This window comes from Coregonus clupeaformis, chromosome 4 (genome assembly GCF_020615455.1).
Source record: "Coregonus clupeaformis isolate EN_2021a chromosome 4, ASM2061545v1, whole genome shotgun sequence".
Classification (NCBI taxonomy): Eukaryota; Metazoa; Chordata; class Actinopteri; order Salmoniformes; family Salmonidae; genus Coregonus; species Coregonus clupeaformis.
The window spans coordinates 907,597-920,037 of NC_059195.1; the positions used below are offsets into that span (position 1 = coordinate 907,597).

Sequence of the window (12,441 nt, forward strand, 5' to 3'; positions counted from 1 at the left end):
TCTGTTACTAAGCAACTGCTTGTTAGGTTTAGAATAAGGGTTAGGGTTCAGGTTAGGGCTATGGTTAGTAGATAGTTAGTTGAAATGTTACTAATAGTCTGTAGATAGTCTGTAGAGCATCCACAGATGGACTATCCAAATAAAGTGCTACCATGAGTTTTTTCAATACTGAGGAGCAGGTCAAGAAATGTGTGTAAAGACGCTGTTTATAATCAAAAGCAATCGAAAACACCTGAGAATCTGAGATACATTGGTATTTGTAGAGACTGGCCAGGGAGATGTTTAGTTCTAGGTAAACAGGAGAAGCGGTTTGGGTTGGAATAGAATGTTCCAGGCCTTGGTAAATACAGTAAGTAGGTGTTGGCGTATTCCTCACCGAGCTCGTCAAAGTGTGTCTCGGTGCCGTCCTCCTCCAGAACTGAACACACCATCCGGGCCTTCAGGAACGTGGTCCACTTGTTCACCAGGCTACGCTGGCCACCTATGTCATTCTGTAGACATCGAAAGAGATGCATGTTAATGTCTCATGCATGCACACATATGCAATGCAGACACGCACATACTTCCTGGACACACACACTTCCTGAACACACACTTACAGGACACACTCTAGCCACCATGGTGTGGATGTTCTTGGTATTCCCACTGTTGTCCGTCAGTCTCTCCCGGAAGAAGAAATACAGTTTAGCATCGTTGATATCCGATCCATCTGGGATTAACTGGGCATCTATGAAGATGGGTTCTATGGAAAATAAATAAACAGGCTAAAATGATATAGCATAACATATTCTGTCCAATGTCTCAACATCTTCCTTACATGCAGCACCAGTATCAAAGTAGTTGAAGTACATTTGATGAACTAAATGGGGGTCTCCAACTAACACAGATGTGTTCGTGCAGGGCTGGAACAAAAGCCTGCCCAACCAGTAGCTCTTCAGGGTCACAGTTGGAGACCTCTGGTGTAGAGTATACAGTGGGGAAAAAAAGTATTTAGTCAGCCACCAATTGTGCAAGTTCTCCCACTTAAAAAGATGAGAGAGGCCTGTAATTTTCATCATAGGTACACGTCAACTATGACAGACAAAATGATAATTTTGAATCCAGAAAATCACATTGTAGGATATTTAATGAATTTATTTGCAAATTATGGTGGAAAATAAGTATTTGGTCAATAACAAAAGTTTCTCAATACTTTGTTATATACCCTTTGTTGGCAATGACACAGGTCAAACGTTTTCTGTAAGTCTTCACAAGGTTTTCACACACTGTTGCTGGTATTTTGGCCCATTCCTCCATGCAGATCTCCTCTAGAGCAGTGATGTTTTGGGGCTGTCGCTGGGCAACACAGACTTTCAACTCCCTCCAAAGATTTTCTATGGGGTTGAGATCTGGAGACTGGCTAGGCCACTCCAGGACCTTGAAATGCTTCTTACGAAGCCACTCCTTCGTTGCCCGGGCGGTGTGTTTGGGATCATTGTCATGCTGAAAGACCCAGCCACGTTTCATCTTCAATGCCCTTGCTGATGGAAGGAGGTTTTTACTCAAAATCTCACGATACATGGCCCCATTCATTCTTTCCTTTACACGGATCAGTCGTCCTGGTCCCTTTGCAGAAAAACAGCCAGTTACTGATGGTAGGCTTTGTTACTTTGGTCCCAGCTCTCTGCAGGTCATTCACTAGGTCCCCTCGTGTGGTTCTGGGATTTTTGCTCACCGTTCTTGTGATCATTTTGACCCCACGGGGTGAGATCTTGCGTGGAGCCCCAGATCGAGGGAGATTATCAGTAGTCTTGTATGTCTTCCATTTCCTAATAATTGCTCCCACAGTTGATTTCTTCAAACCAAGCTGCTTACCTATTGCAGATTCAGTCTTCCCAGCCTGGTGCAGGTCTACAATTTTGTTTCTGGTGTCCTTTGACAGCTCTTTGGTCTTGGCCATAGTGGAGTTTGGAGTGTGACTGTTTGAGGTTGTGGACAGGTGTCTTTTATACTGATAACAAGTTCAAACAGGTGCCATTAATACAGGTAACGAGTGGAGGACGGAGGAGCCTCTTAAAGAAGACCAAATACTTATTTTCCACCATAATTTGCAAATAAATAAATTAAAAATCCTACAATGTGATTTTCTGGAGAAAAAAATCTCAATTTGTCTGTCATAGTTGACGTGTACCTATGATGAAAATTACAGGCCTCTCTCATCTTTTTAAGTGGGAGAACTTGCACAATTGGTGGCTGACTAAATACTTTTTTTCCCCCACTGTATGTACTTCATATGTTTCTGCTGTATGTGCTCACCACTCAGCCACTTGGAGTTGTGCTGGTCTGTCCTCACTGCGTTCCTCCTGGTGAGGCTCCTGAAGATGGCAGCGTCCGTCCCCATGAAGTCTATGTACATGCCTGAGAACAGCTCCTGGTCTGGAGCACAACAGAGACGCATTACAGGGCTGTGTTCATTAAGGCACAACATGGAAGAAAACGAAGTGAAACAGGTTAGGTACTACCTGAACTTGTCCACTAAGAAAAGCTTGTTTTCATTTTCCATTGCGAAAAGTTTTGCTATGGTGTGCCACAAATGAACACAACCCTGGCTCACAGCTGAACCATCTCACTCCCATCTGACCAAACAGAACACTTCCCCCCCACCCCACAAGCCCCTGACCCTAAAGACTTGGCAAGACAATATCAATCCCTGACTATTAACAGCCAATGGAACAAATATGTGCCTGTGTCCATTACCATTGACAGCAATGGAAATTATGGGTTCATATTCAATAGTGAATTCAATGGTGATGGATTGATCTACCAGAGACAGGACATCACTGTAGAGAGGGAATGGTGACAGTAAACAGTAATGGAGCCAACAGTGGATATACAGCCATAGTGTTTGATCTCCCTGTACTCTGCTAATGACCCCGGCTGTGAGCTCTCTCCCTCCCTCTTTCTTTCCTCTCTCCATACCCTCTGTGCATTTCATCATTCCATTACTCTATCACTTCATCATTCCATCAGCCCAGCATGCAGCAGCCTGTACTCTGGCGGTATGGCTCAGGTCCAAGTGTGAGTGTGTGTATGTGTATGTGTATGTGTGTGGTTGACTGTTCTGAGTGGAGCAGTGGTGTCAACATCCCCCAGACAGCACTGGCTTATATGAGGGGTTCAGTATGGAGATAGAGCCTTTTATCTAGCCCAGACACAGGCCTGATTGTCCCCTAGTGTGACTCAGAGTCCCCCTCTCTGGTACCACTAACCCTCCTCTCTGCCACCACTACCCCTCCTCTCTGCCAACCCTCCCCTTGTTACCAGATTTCCCGGGCTGGGCTTGAGGGGCTGATGATGGGTAAGGCTGCTGACACCACGGCGCTTGGGTGTCAGAAAGGCGTGCTGTGCGTGCGACGAGGGTGTGCAGCCCGACCCACGGCAGGGTCACCGATAGGTGGGGTTGGGAGTTTGGTTAACCATAGGGTGGAGAAGTATAGCGGGTTGTGTTTTTGTATGATGTGTGCTGCAGGGACATACATAGAGCCAACAGAGGGAGAGAGAACTTACTAAGCATGACGGAGACGGTGTTGACTCTAGGATTGAAGGAGCACCTTCCCTTCCCAGATTCCGCTCTGGAGTCAATGTGGAACACCTGCTCCTGCAGGAAAATAAAATGTAAATAACAGATTTTATATGGGAATTTGGCGGAATTCTACCCTCCGCTCTTTTTAGCAACAAATATGAGATTATTATCCAAATGTTCTTAAGGTTTTTTCCCTCTGGTTGAAAGAGTTACAAAGCCAGCGCTGGGCTTTACCTTTACTGGTCTGTACGCGACATTAAAATAACTTTCCATTAGGGAGGAATGTCCTCCGATGGGCAGAGATGCTGTGATTCCATCTCAGACCTGGCCCTCTGCCACCCCTCACAGTGAAATGGATCATCCGGCATTACAATCTCTGCGGTCAGCGGGAAAATCCCCCCGTCCCATCCCCCGGTTTGGTTCAACCCACACTTCGACAGCTCTGACTGGGGGAATAAAGGGGAAGGAGGCGCCATCAGCCCAGGGACGTGATGCGTGAAGATTTGGACTCTGCCTCATTCCCTTTGGCTCTGGCGGAGAACCGTGGCCATTCATCACAGGGTCTGAACGGCAATACACTCACACAAGGGTGACCTGTCTGTGACACTGTGATATCCTCCTCACTAGGCTCCCATACAACGTAACACACGCTTAGGGGCCAAAGAGCCCAGGGAGTTGCGTGTCAAAGTCCCACAATAGCAGCTTGTTATGGTTAGCAGACCCAGTCTGAGACGCGATACTGACACATCAAAGCATTGGCTGAGGGGAAAAACAGAGCAATGCTGCTTTTCAAACAAAACCCTAAATGACAAAGACACCAAACTGCAGAAAGAGCCTGGTTTCGAGCTCTGTGCCGATTAGCGTTTGGCAGGCGCTGCAGACTGCTGCAACTGCCAGTGAGTTCAGTGAGCGCTTTTCTCCTGGAGGGGTTTCCCGCTCTCGTTTCCAGGGCCGGGTGGCCAGAGACCGGGGCAGACAGCTCCTCCTCTTCTACTCCATCCCTCTCTTCTCTGTCTCAGAGAGACTGACACACAAGGCTAACCTCAACTGTTATGGCTGCTTTCCTGAGGATGTCTTGGATCGAGACAGACTTCCTCTTGCCCCAGATGAAACATTACAAATTCTGTAGTTTGGTTTCAGAAGCAGACGCCCAGCCGTAAACTTACCAAGCTTTAGTTTCAGCAATAACCACATATCCACAGGAATGTCCATTTGTATGAGAATATGGTGGTAGAGACTGTACTGTAGGTGAAGTCTAGCATTGTGGTCATGATCTGACTATAGGTCAAGGAGCAGACTAACCTCTGGTCTCCTGCCCCTGTTGATGAAGGCACAGACAGGACTGTAGGCACCACTCCCACAGATGAACAGATGCGTTCTGTTGAACGGCTGGACCACCCGGATAAAGTTCCCACATCCATGCTGCAGAGGGGTGGTGAGGAAATTGGTTAGTACATGTATGAAGTCACCAAAGTATCCATACATCAGTCAAATCAATCTATCATGCAATATTGCATGTTCAACAGCAAAATCCTTCCAGACTGCAATTGTTGAGCATGGTCAAGTTAAGTGGCCAATTTTTGATTGGTCAGGGCCTATGATTCATAAAGAACAATTACACAGTTCCAAATGGTTAGCTACCAATGTTATTCCAACTTGCTACTTATATACTGTCATGAAGCACAATCAGAATAGCTATTTCCAGTTTGCTCCCTGGCACTGGAGTGGAAAAAAGCGTGTCAACAGTGAAATTGATATTTTGTCAAAGCCCCGTCTCCAGGGCTGAGTATACACAGCCCAGTGATCTGATTACAGATCCAATCGAGATCTTTCCCTCTTCAGCACGAGGTGGGAGTGGCCGGAGCACTGGGCTTTGTGCGTAATAAAAACTCAGACTGCGGAGCGAGCCAGCTGAGGAGAGGAGCGAGGAGCACCCGGGGAGCCATTAGGAACTTGGCCATCCCCACGGAAACGGGGCAGCTGCGGCCGCTCACACTCCGCACACCAACTCCACCGAAAAAAACAACGATACGTCCAACAATACACACCCTTCATTCCCTCTCTCGCCTTTTCACTTTCTCTTTCATTCCTGCTTTCTCTCCTCCTAGCATATAAACACCCCTCAGACGACACCCTCCAACTCTACGCCCCCAACTGTCTGCTCATATCAAATTTACATATGAACTAATATCATGTCCCAGGGCTTGCTTGTGTTAACTATCCAGCCACAGGCCACCTTTATAGACAAGCCAGAGCAACTGTAGTAGGGGATTTAAAAACCAGGAGGATGGCCTTTAAGAGAGGATCACACAGTGAGGGAACTTTTAAACATGGATTTAATCAATCTCAAGCTTTTATACATACAATAAAGGAATATTCCTCCCCAAATGCCACACATTGTTAAGCACTGGAGGAGTGCTTAACAATGTGTGGTCGTAGTCTGGAGGCCCGGTGACCCCAGATTCTATCCTAAAGGAGGAATTGAATATATACACATCAGGAGGGTAACCATAACAAACTGACAAGGGCTGCGATTCAGGAACACAAATAAAATGTCCAGGAGAAACGGCATTATAAAAACAGAGTTTAAACAGAGAGAGCGAAAGAAAGAAAGAGTGAGTGAGGGGTAGAGTAGAGCGAGACAGTACGAGTAGAGCGAGAGAGAGGGGAGAGGCTGAAACTGCAAGAGAGAGAGACCAGGCAGGGCTGTGGAAGAGAGGGATGACAGAGTAGAGGAGGAGGAGAGGAGGAGGAGAAGAGGAGGAGGAGAGGAGGAGGGAGGTAAGCCGACCACCAGGGACAGCGACGGCTCAGCCAAATATTTGTACGAGGCTGTCCACAGAGCTGGAGCCATTACTCTAGGCAGCACTAATCACCCTCCACTGACTGGAAACAGGTTTTTTTTTTTTTTTTTTTTTACCCTCCGCTCTTCACCACAGCTTCTTCTCTACTCCTACAGCACCAGACTATGATCCTACACTATAGTACTGTACAAGACCACAGCTATCTGCCATGGTTGCTGTTGTTACTAACTACGGCTACTAGCTCCATAACAGTACACTGCATGCATGCCTTTGAAGTCACAGTCCAAATAAAAACAGGCCAACACAGTCCAATAAAAACAATGGAACAAAAACACAGTCTAAACAGATGAATTACAGAAATGTTGTCCTAACATGCAAAACAGCCTAATTAGTTACAGAAAACTGAATCACCAGCTGCTGTTGTTTTATTTATTTTTTATTTATTTAACTAGGCAAGTCAGTTAAGAACAAATTCTTATTTACAATGACAGCCTACCCCAGCCAACTGTGCACCACCCTATGGGACTCCCAATCACGGCCGGATTGTGATACAGCCTGGAATCGAACCAGGGTCTGTAGTGACACCTCTAGCACTGAGATGCAGAGCCTTAGACCTCTGCGCCACTCGGGAGTTTTGAGGTTGTCAATGTTCTATATGCTAATACAACAGACAAGCAGTGCAGTAAGGGATCAGGCCAGGTTATGAGATCTGTTGTCAGTCACAGTGGTTAGCGTACTGCTTTGATGCTTGTATATTTTCTCTGGGGTGGATTTGAGCACTCCTACACCTCATTCTCCTATCGACTAACATAAGGAATGCCAGGAGGAGTCAATGGCTCTCCTCAACTCCACATCTGCAGCCCCACGTGTTTGGAACCCAGGATGCTAACATGCTAACACATGCTCATGGAAAAGGACCAGAGACTTCAGTACAGTGTGTTCATTTTAGTGGATTTAGTTAGCGGTTAGTGCTACATATTGAGTGTTAGTGTTCTTACCGTGGGGTCCTTGCCAGCCATTTGGCATTCCTCAATCTTGCTAACAGATGCAGGCCAAAACACCTGGTGAGAAACACAGAAAACAGCTTCATTAGGGACCATTGCACATCCTGGTCTTCTTGGAAAGCTGGGAAAAAACTACCCAGAAACCAGGGACAGCTTGTGGGAGCAGAAGGAAGGAAGAGATGAGAACATATTGAACAGAAATAAACAGACTCTGAAGCAAACTGACAAACTTCACTCACTGTAGTGACTTCCTAATATGGATGCCCTACACTTTAGTGAACTTCCCAATAATGATGATAACTTGTCTCCAGTAAATGCTATATTTCCAAACCTGTGAGGTGTTTGAAGGGTCTAATGCTGGGAACATATCAGGCAATTACTTTGCAAATGGATGTGCTACAGCACTCTCTGGGGTGAACTAAACACATTCCCATCTGTTCTGCTCTTCACGCCTGTCAGTTATAGACAGGGTAGCTCCCTCACTGCACACAGAGATACAATTAGCAGGGAACTGCTGCTACTGCATCACAGAACTGCATCAAGCACCACTAATATATGTCATACATTTTGCTCCATGAAATGGGTGTGATCTAGCATGTAAAATGTACTTTATTATAATTTAATTACCACCATTACTGTTCTTGTATAATTAGAATAATGTATTCAGCCATGATCTGTCACATGCAAGGAAAGCTAAATGAGATCAATGTCATTTTGTCTCCTTTAGTGAGAGCCTGATAAATAGGATGGAAAGTAATGGAAGTCATGCTAAGAGGACCTCACCTTGAGTGTCCCATGGGTGATGTTGTTGATGTCCATGGACAGGACATGGTCTTTACAGCCTACATACATCCTGTCCTGGTCCTCATCCATCAACAGGATCCTGTAGTCCATGGCCTTGTCTGACAGACTGTAGAACTCCACCGTCTGGGACGCCTGCAGGTCTGGGGGATAAAACAAACAGAGGGAAAATGTTACGGTGGGAAATAATGGGGAATCTGTAGCATTTACAGTAGGACTATACCAAGTCAGCTAACACTGACTAAACAACAAGTGCATAAAGGTGATTGCATCCGTTTTGCAATGCATGCAGTAGATACCACACAAAACAACTTTCAACTTTCCACTCAAGTCCAGCCACTTTATGAACACTGGACAGTCATGGTAAGCAAAAGAGATCTGTGGGAAAACCATTTATTTTCTCTCTGACCGACCAGCTACTGTAAAAGCCCTTATTGTCCTAAAGCTAGAAGGAAGAAGTAAACATCCCCTGTCTTTAAGCATCCAGAGAGGGAGAGCTCTCCACCCAAACCATCATAGGCCTTCACTGTCTATGCCAAACTCATGCATATTCATCACTTTTTCAATCACTATTGAGAGGGGGCAGGAGTGGAGGAGTTGAGAGCAAGTTGATCCAGGCTTTTTTTCCCCTTCTTCCTCTGTCTTCTCTCGCTAATCAACAAACAGGTTGGCTATGCTCTCCTTCAGGCCTCCAGGCTAAAGTCACTTTCATTATTCTATTCAATGGTATCGCACATTGCTTTTGAGGTCGAGGCCCCTTTATCCTGAATGAAAGCTGTTTTCCAGTGCCTCCCCTCCCCCTCTCTTTCTGGTCATGGATGTGTGTTTAGTGCTGTTGCCGTATGGAATAAAGCTAGAGTTGTTTACATTAATAAGTACAATTTCTCACGCCTCTTCACTCTATTGATCTTGACATACCTCTATAAGCATCCTCATATCATATGCCCCAATCATATGTACATAAATCAACTTAGGCGATATTCTTAAAAAAGCAAAAAGCAGTCAGTTGGTGAATCATGTATAATTTTAGGCATGAGCATCATCTCACAGCGCCTAATGAAGAACACACACACACAAAATATGCTTTGTTTCCACCAGACTCAAATCTAATATGAAGGCCCTTGTCAAACTCCAATAAGCCAACGTGCATTTAATAAAGGGAACCTCTCGACAAAGAAGGAGAACATCACATCTCCAAAGCTTTAGAGCCTAGGAGATAGCATTGCATTGGGCTCAGGGTGATATTAGGTTAGCTCAAGCCTTCGGCTCATCAGGCTAAAGATGTTCAACGGCAGCTCGGCCAGAGAACAGGGAAGCCAGGCGTGTCACCAGGGGTGAAGGAGTAACTATAAGAACTAATTAAAACCATGCTTTACTCCAAACCACAGCCAAAACAACTATCTTACCTACATCTCTCCAGAATAAGCAGGTAAGCGAGAGATTTAAAGACCTTCTTGGAAAGGGTTTTATTTTAGTTTCTTATGCTTGAGGGAAAGGAGTGTTCAGTTTACAAGCCTGCGGGCTCCTGCTTCTGTTTTTCCTGGAGAAAAAGGTGCTGACTCTCACTTACTAATGATGCCTGTTTACAGAAGGGTTTATTGTAGCTCTGCTTAATGTGGATCTGGAATCCCCCCTAAAGTCAATGCTCTTGGTACAGTCTGATTCTATCCATATTGTCCCTCTGGAACATTCCACAAGGGGAACAAATTGTTCAGAGGGGTGTAGGTTGAGGCGGCCCGGGTGAAATAACTGTTATTATTATCATGAACTATTGTTTTCTCAGTGGAGGAATTGGAGACTCATGTTTCCTCCCGTCGGTGGAAGCCCTAACTAAGTCCAGTGTTTTGGGGGGAAACAGAGCGGCAGGCGTGCGTCACATAACCCTGCCACCCAGCTGATCCACAGTGAGGCGAGCCTCTGGTGCATACCATAGGATCCAGTGTCTGTCTGCTCATTATGACCCCAGCAGGAAACACATGAGTCATGCCTGGGTAAGCATTACATCCTTCTATCACAATGTCACAATAGCAGTTAGTGTAGTGCACCTGCACTCTCTGAGGAAAACATCAAGACTCACTTCAAGTGTTTTCTCTACCATTTTCTGCCTGAGATACATGGGATTTGCACAATTTAACATGTGTCTAATTTATAATGAGGTAGACTTACAAAGAGAGATGGTGGCAGGCAAGTCTGTGGATGTTTATTCTACTAGCCATTAACCTTTGACCTGATGGGATCGGAGGTCATCCTTGTGGGACGAGTTAAGCTTTTGACACCATAACATTAATACGTGGCTGTGGAATTGTTTTCTTGAGAAAAACGAAGAATGCTATTTAATCAAAGCAATCCTTAAGCAATATAATGGCTGTCATGGATTAGTAATAATACGTCCCAGAAGTATCGCTTAAAGCATTTGAGGACAGTGGGTGATACGTTTACAGTACTGTCTGTTGCCATAGAAATCATTGGGTTGACAATCAAGCCCATGCTCTTACGATGAGCTCGGGACGGTTTATTCAAAACCGACATATGAAATGGGAGCTCCCATATTCTCTCATCACAATGAATTATAAATCCATGAAGTTGTACTAATATTCACTAGCCACGTGATTTATTAGTCATATGTTTAGCCTGTGTTCCACTGTGATGACATCACCAGCAGAGATCCTGAGTATATCATGAGTGTTTGTGGATATCATTGGCTAAAGCGTACTTGTCGGTCCAGACTGCTATGGGTGGTGCCGTTGATGTACACTCAGATGTGGCTTGATGATAAACTGGCTATAACTGTTAAACATAATGAGTAAGAATGTTGGTCAATGTTATTGGCTTGGTTTAAATATTCAGGGGATCGTAAAATGGGAGGACACCACCCTTTACAGTAAGACGTTGGGGAGGTCTGGTATGTAGGTTGAGCTGCTGTGGTGATGACTGTGATGATGAAATGGCGTATCCCTTGTTGTTTAGGCATCATGGACAGGATACAAAAACATGTCTGCCCTCATTACAGAACACGCCCACAGGAGGAGAACGCAGAACAGTGGTGAGGACAGAGTAGAGGATAGTGGGTAGTCTATTATTAATGTGGGCAGGTGGGCCGCACCTTCCCCCATGTGCCTCCTGGTAGGACTCCCGAGTTCACTTTGACTGTGAGCGTTTACCCATGGGGGCTCCGCTGTGCAGGTATAGCGTTCTGACCAGGAGCGGTCATCCATGTAGTGGACTGCAGGTTGGCAGAGCAGCCGACCGCTGCAGGTGACCGCACCGTAATACCTCTAGTCCCTTTGAAGAGTGCTTCATTTGTGAAAGCTTGGTCAAGCGGAAGCGGCACAAAAACCTTATGTAGGGGCCAAGAGACCGCAACGGTCATTCAATATTTAAGAGTGGTGGTGGGTTGCGGTCTTCACATGGTCATACACTGCCGCAGAGCAACCGCAGATGTTATCTAGTCTGAGTGAAGTAGTCTACATATTTCACATGCAAGACTAAAACCCATATATAAATCCATACTAGAGGTCACCCAAGACAGCAGGTCAGAGATCCTCGGTGGTGATAATGTAACTAATGAATACACATTCACCTTGACATTACAGCAGGATCTCAGATGATCTATATTTCATCATCTTATTAACACACCTTCAATTCACATTTGCATTGATCCCCTGTCCAGTTAACCCTGCATGGAGGGCAAATCCAAGGCTGTTTTAGACAAGCAGACTTTTAATCCAGTCTAAAATGTACCCACCAGGAACGTCTCGTGATATGACCCGACTACAAGCTTTGATCACCATTCCCTATAAATGAGTCTTCTGTAAACTAAGGGAGGAGTTGATCGTTCAAGAATACACGTCTTTGTATGATAGCAGAGAAAGGCAACAACCCTCCTGCATACAGTGGGGGAAAAAAGTATTTAGTCAGCCACCAATTGTTTAAGTTCTCCCACTTAAAAAGACGAGAGAGGCCTGTAATTTCCATCATATGTACACGTCAACTATGACAGACAAAATTAGAAAAAAAAATCCAGAAAATCACATTGTAGGATTTTTAATGAATTTATTTGCAAATTATGGTGGAAAATAAGTATTTGGTCAATAACAAAAGTTTCTCAATACTTTGTTATATACCCTTTGTAGGTAATGACACAGGTCAAATGTTTTCTGTAAGTCTTCACAAGGTTTTCACACACTGTTGCTGGTATTTTGGCCCATTCCTCCATGCAGATCTCCTCTAGAGCAGTGATGTTTTGGGGCTGTCGCTGGGCAACACGGAC

At 45.1% G+C, this 12,441-nt stretch overlaps 1 protein-coding gene across 3 annotated transcripts in view; it reads right to left on the reverse strand.

The window, feature by feature from the left end:
* The window catches only part of LOC121549059 (semaphorin-3C-like), a 50,718-nt gene that overhangs the window by 18,019 nt on the left and 20,258 nt on the right, over positions 1-12,441 (reverse strand). For all 3 annotated transcript variants that reach the window (XM_041860876.2, XM_041860885.2, XM_041860892.2), the window contains exons 3-9: positions 8,154-8,314; positions 7,365-7,427; positions 4,865-4,984; positions 3,547-3,637; positions 2,296-2,415; positions 600-742; positions 377-491 (exon numbers count right to left, since the gene is read on the reverse strand). In XM_041860876.2, the coding sequence (XP_041716810.1) occupies positions 377-491; positions 600-742; positions 2,296-2,415; positions 3,547-3,637; positions 4,865-4,984; positions 7,365-7,427; positions 8,154-8,314 (813 nt within the window). The remainder of the gene's footprint in view (positions 1-376; positions 492-599; positions 743-2,295; positions 2,416-3,546; positions 3,638-4,864; positions 4,985-7,364; positions 7,428-8,153; positions 8,315-12,441) is intronic.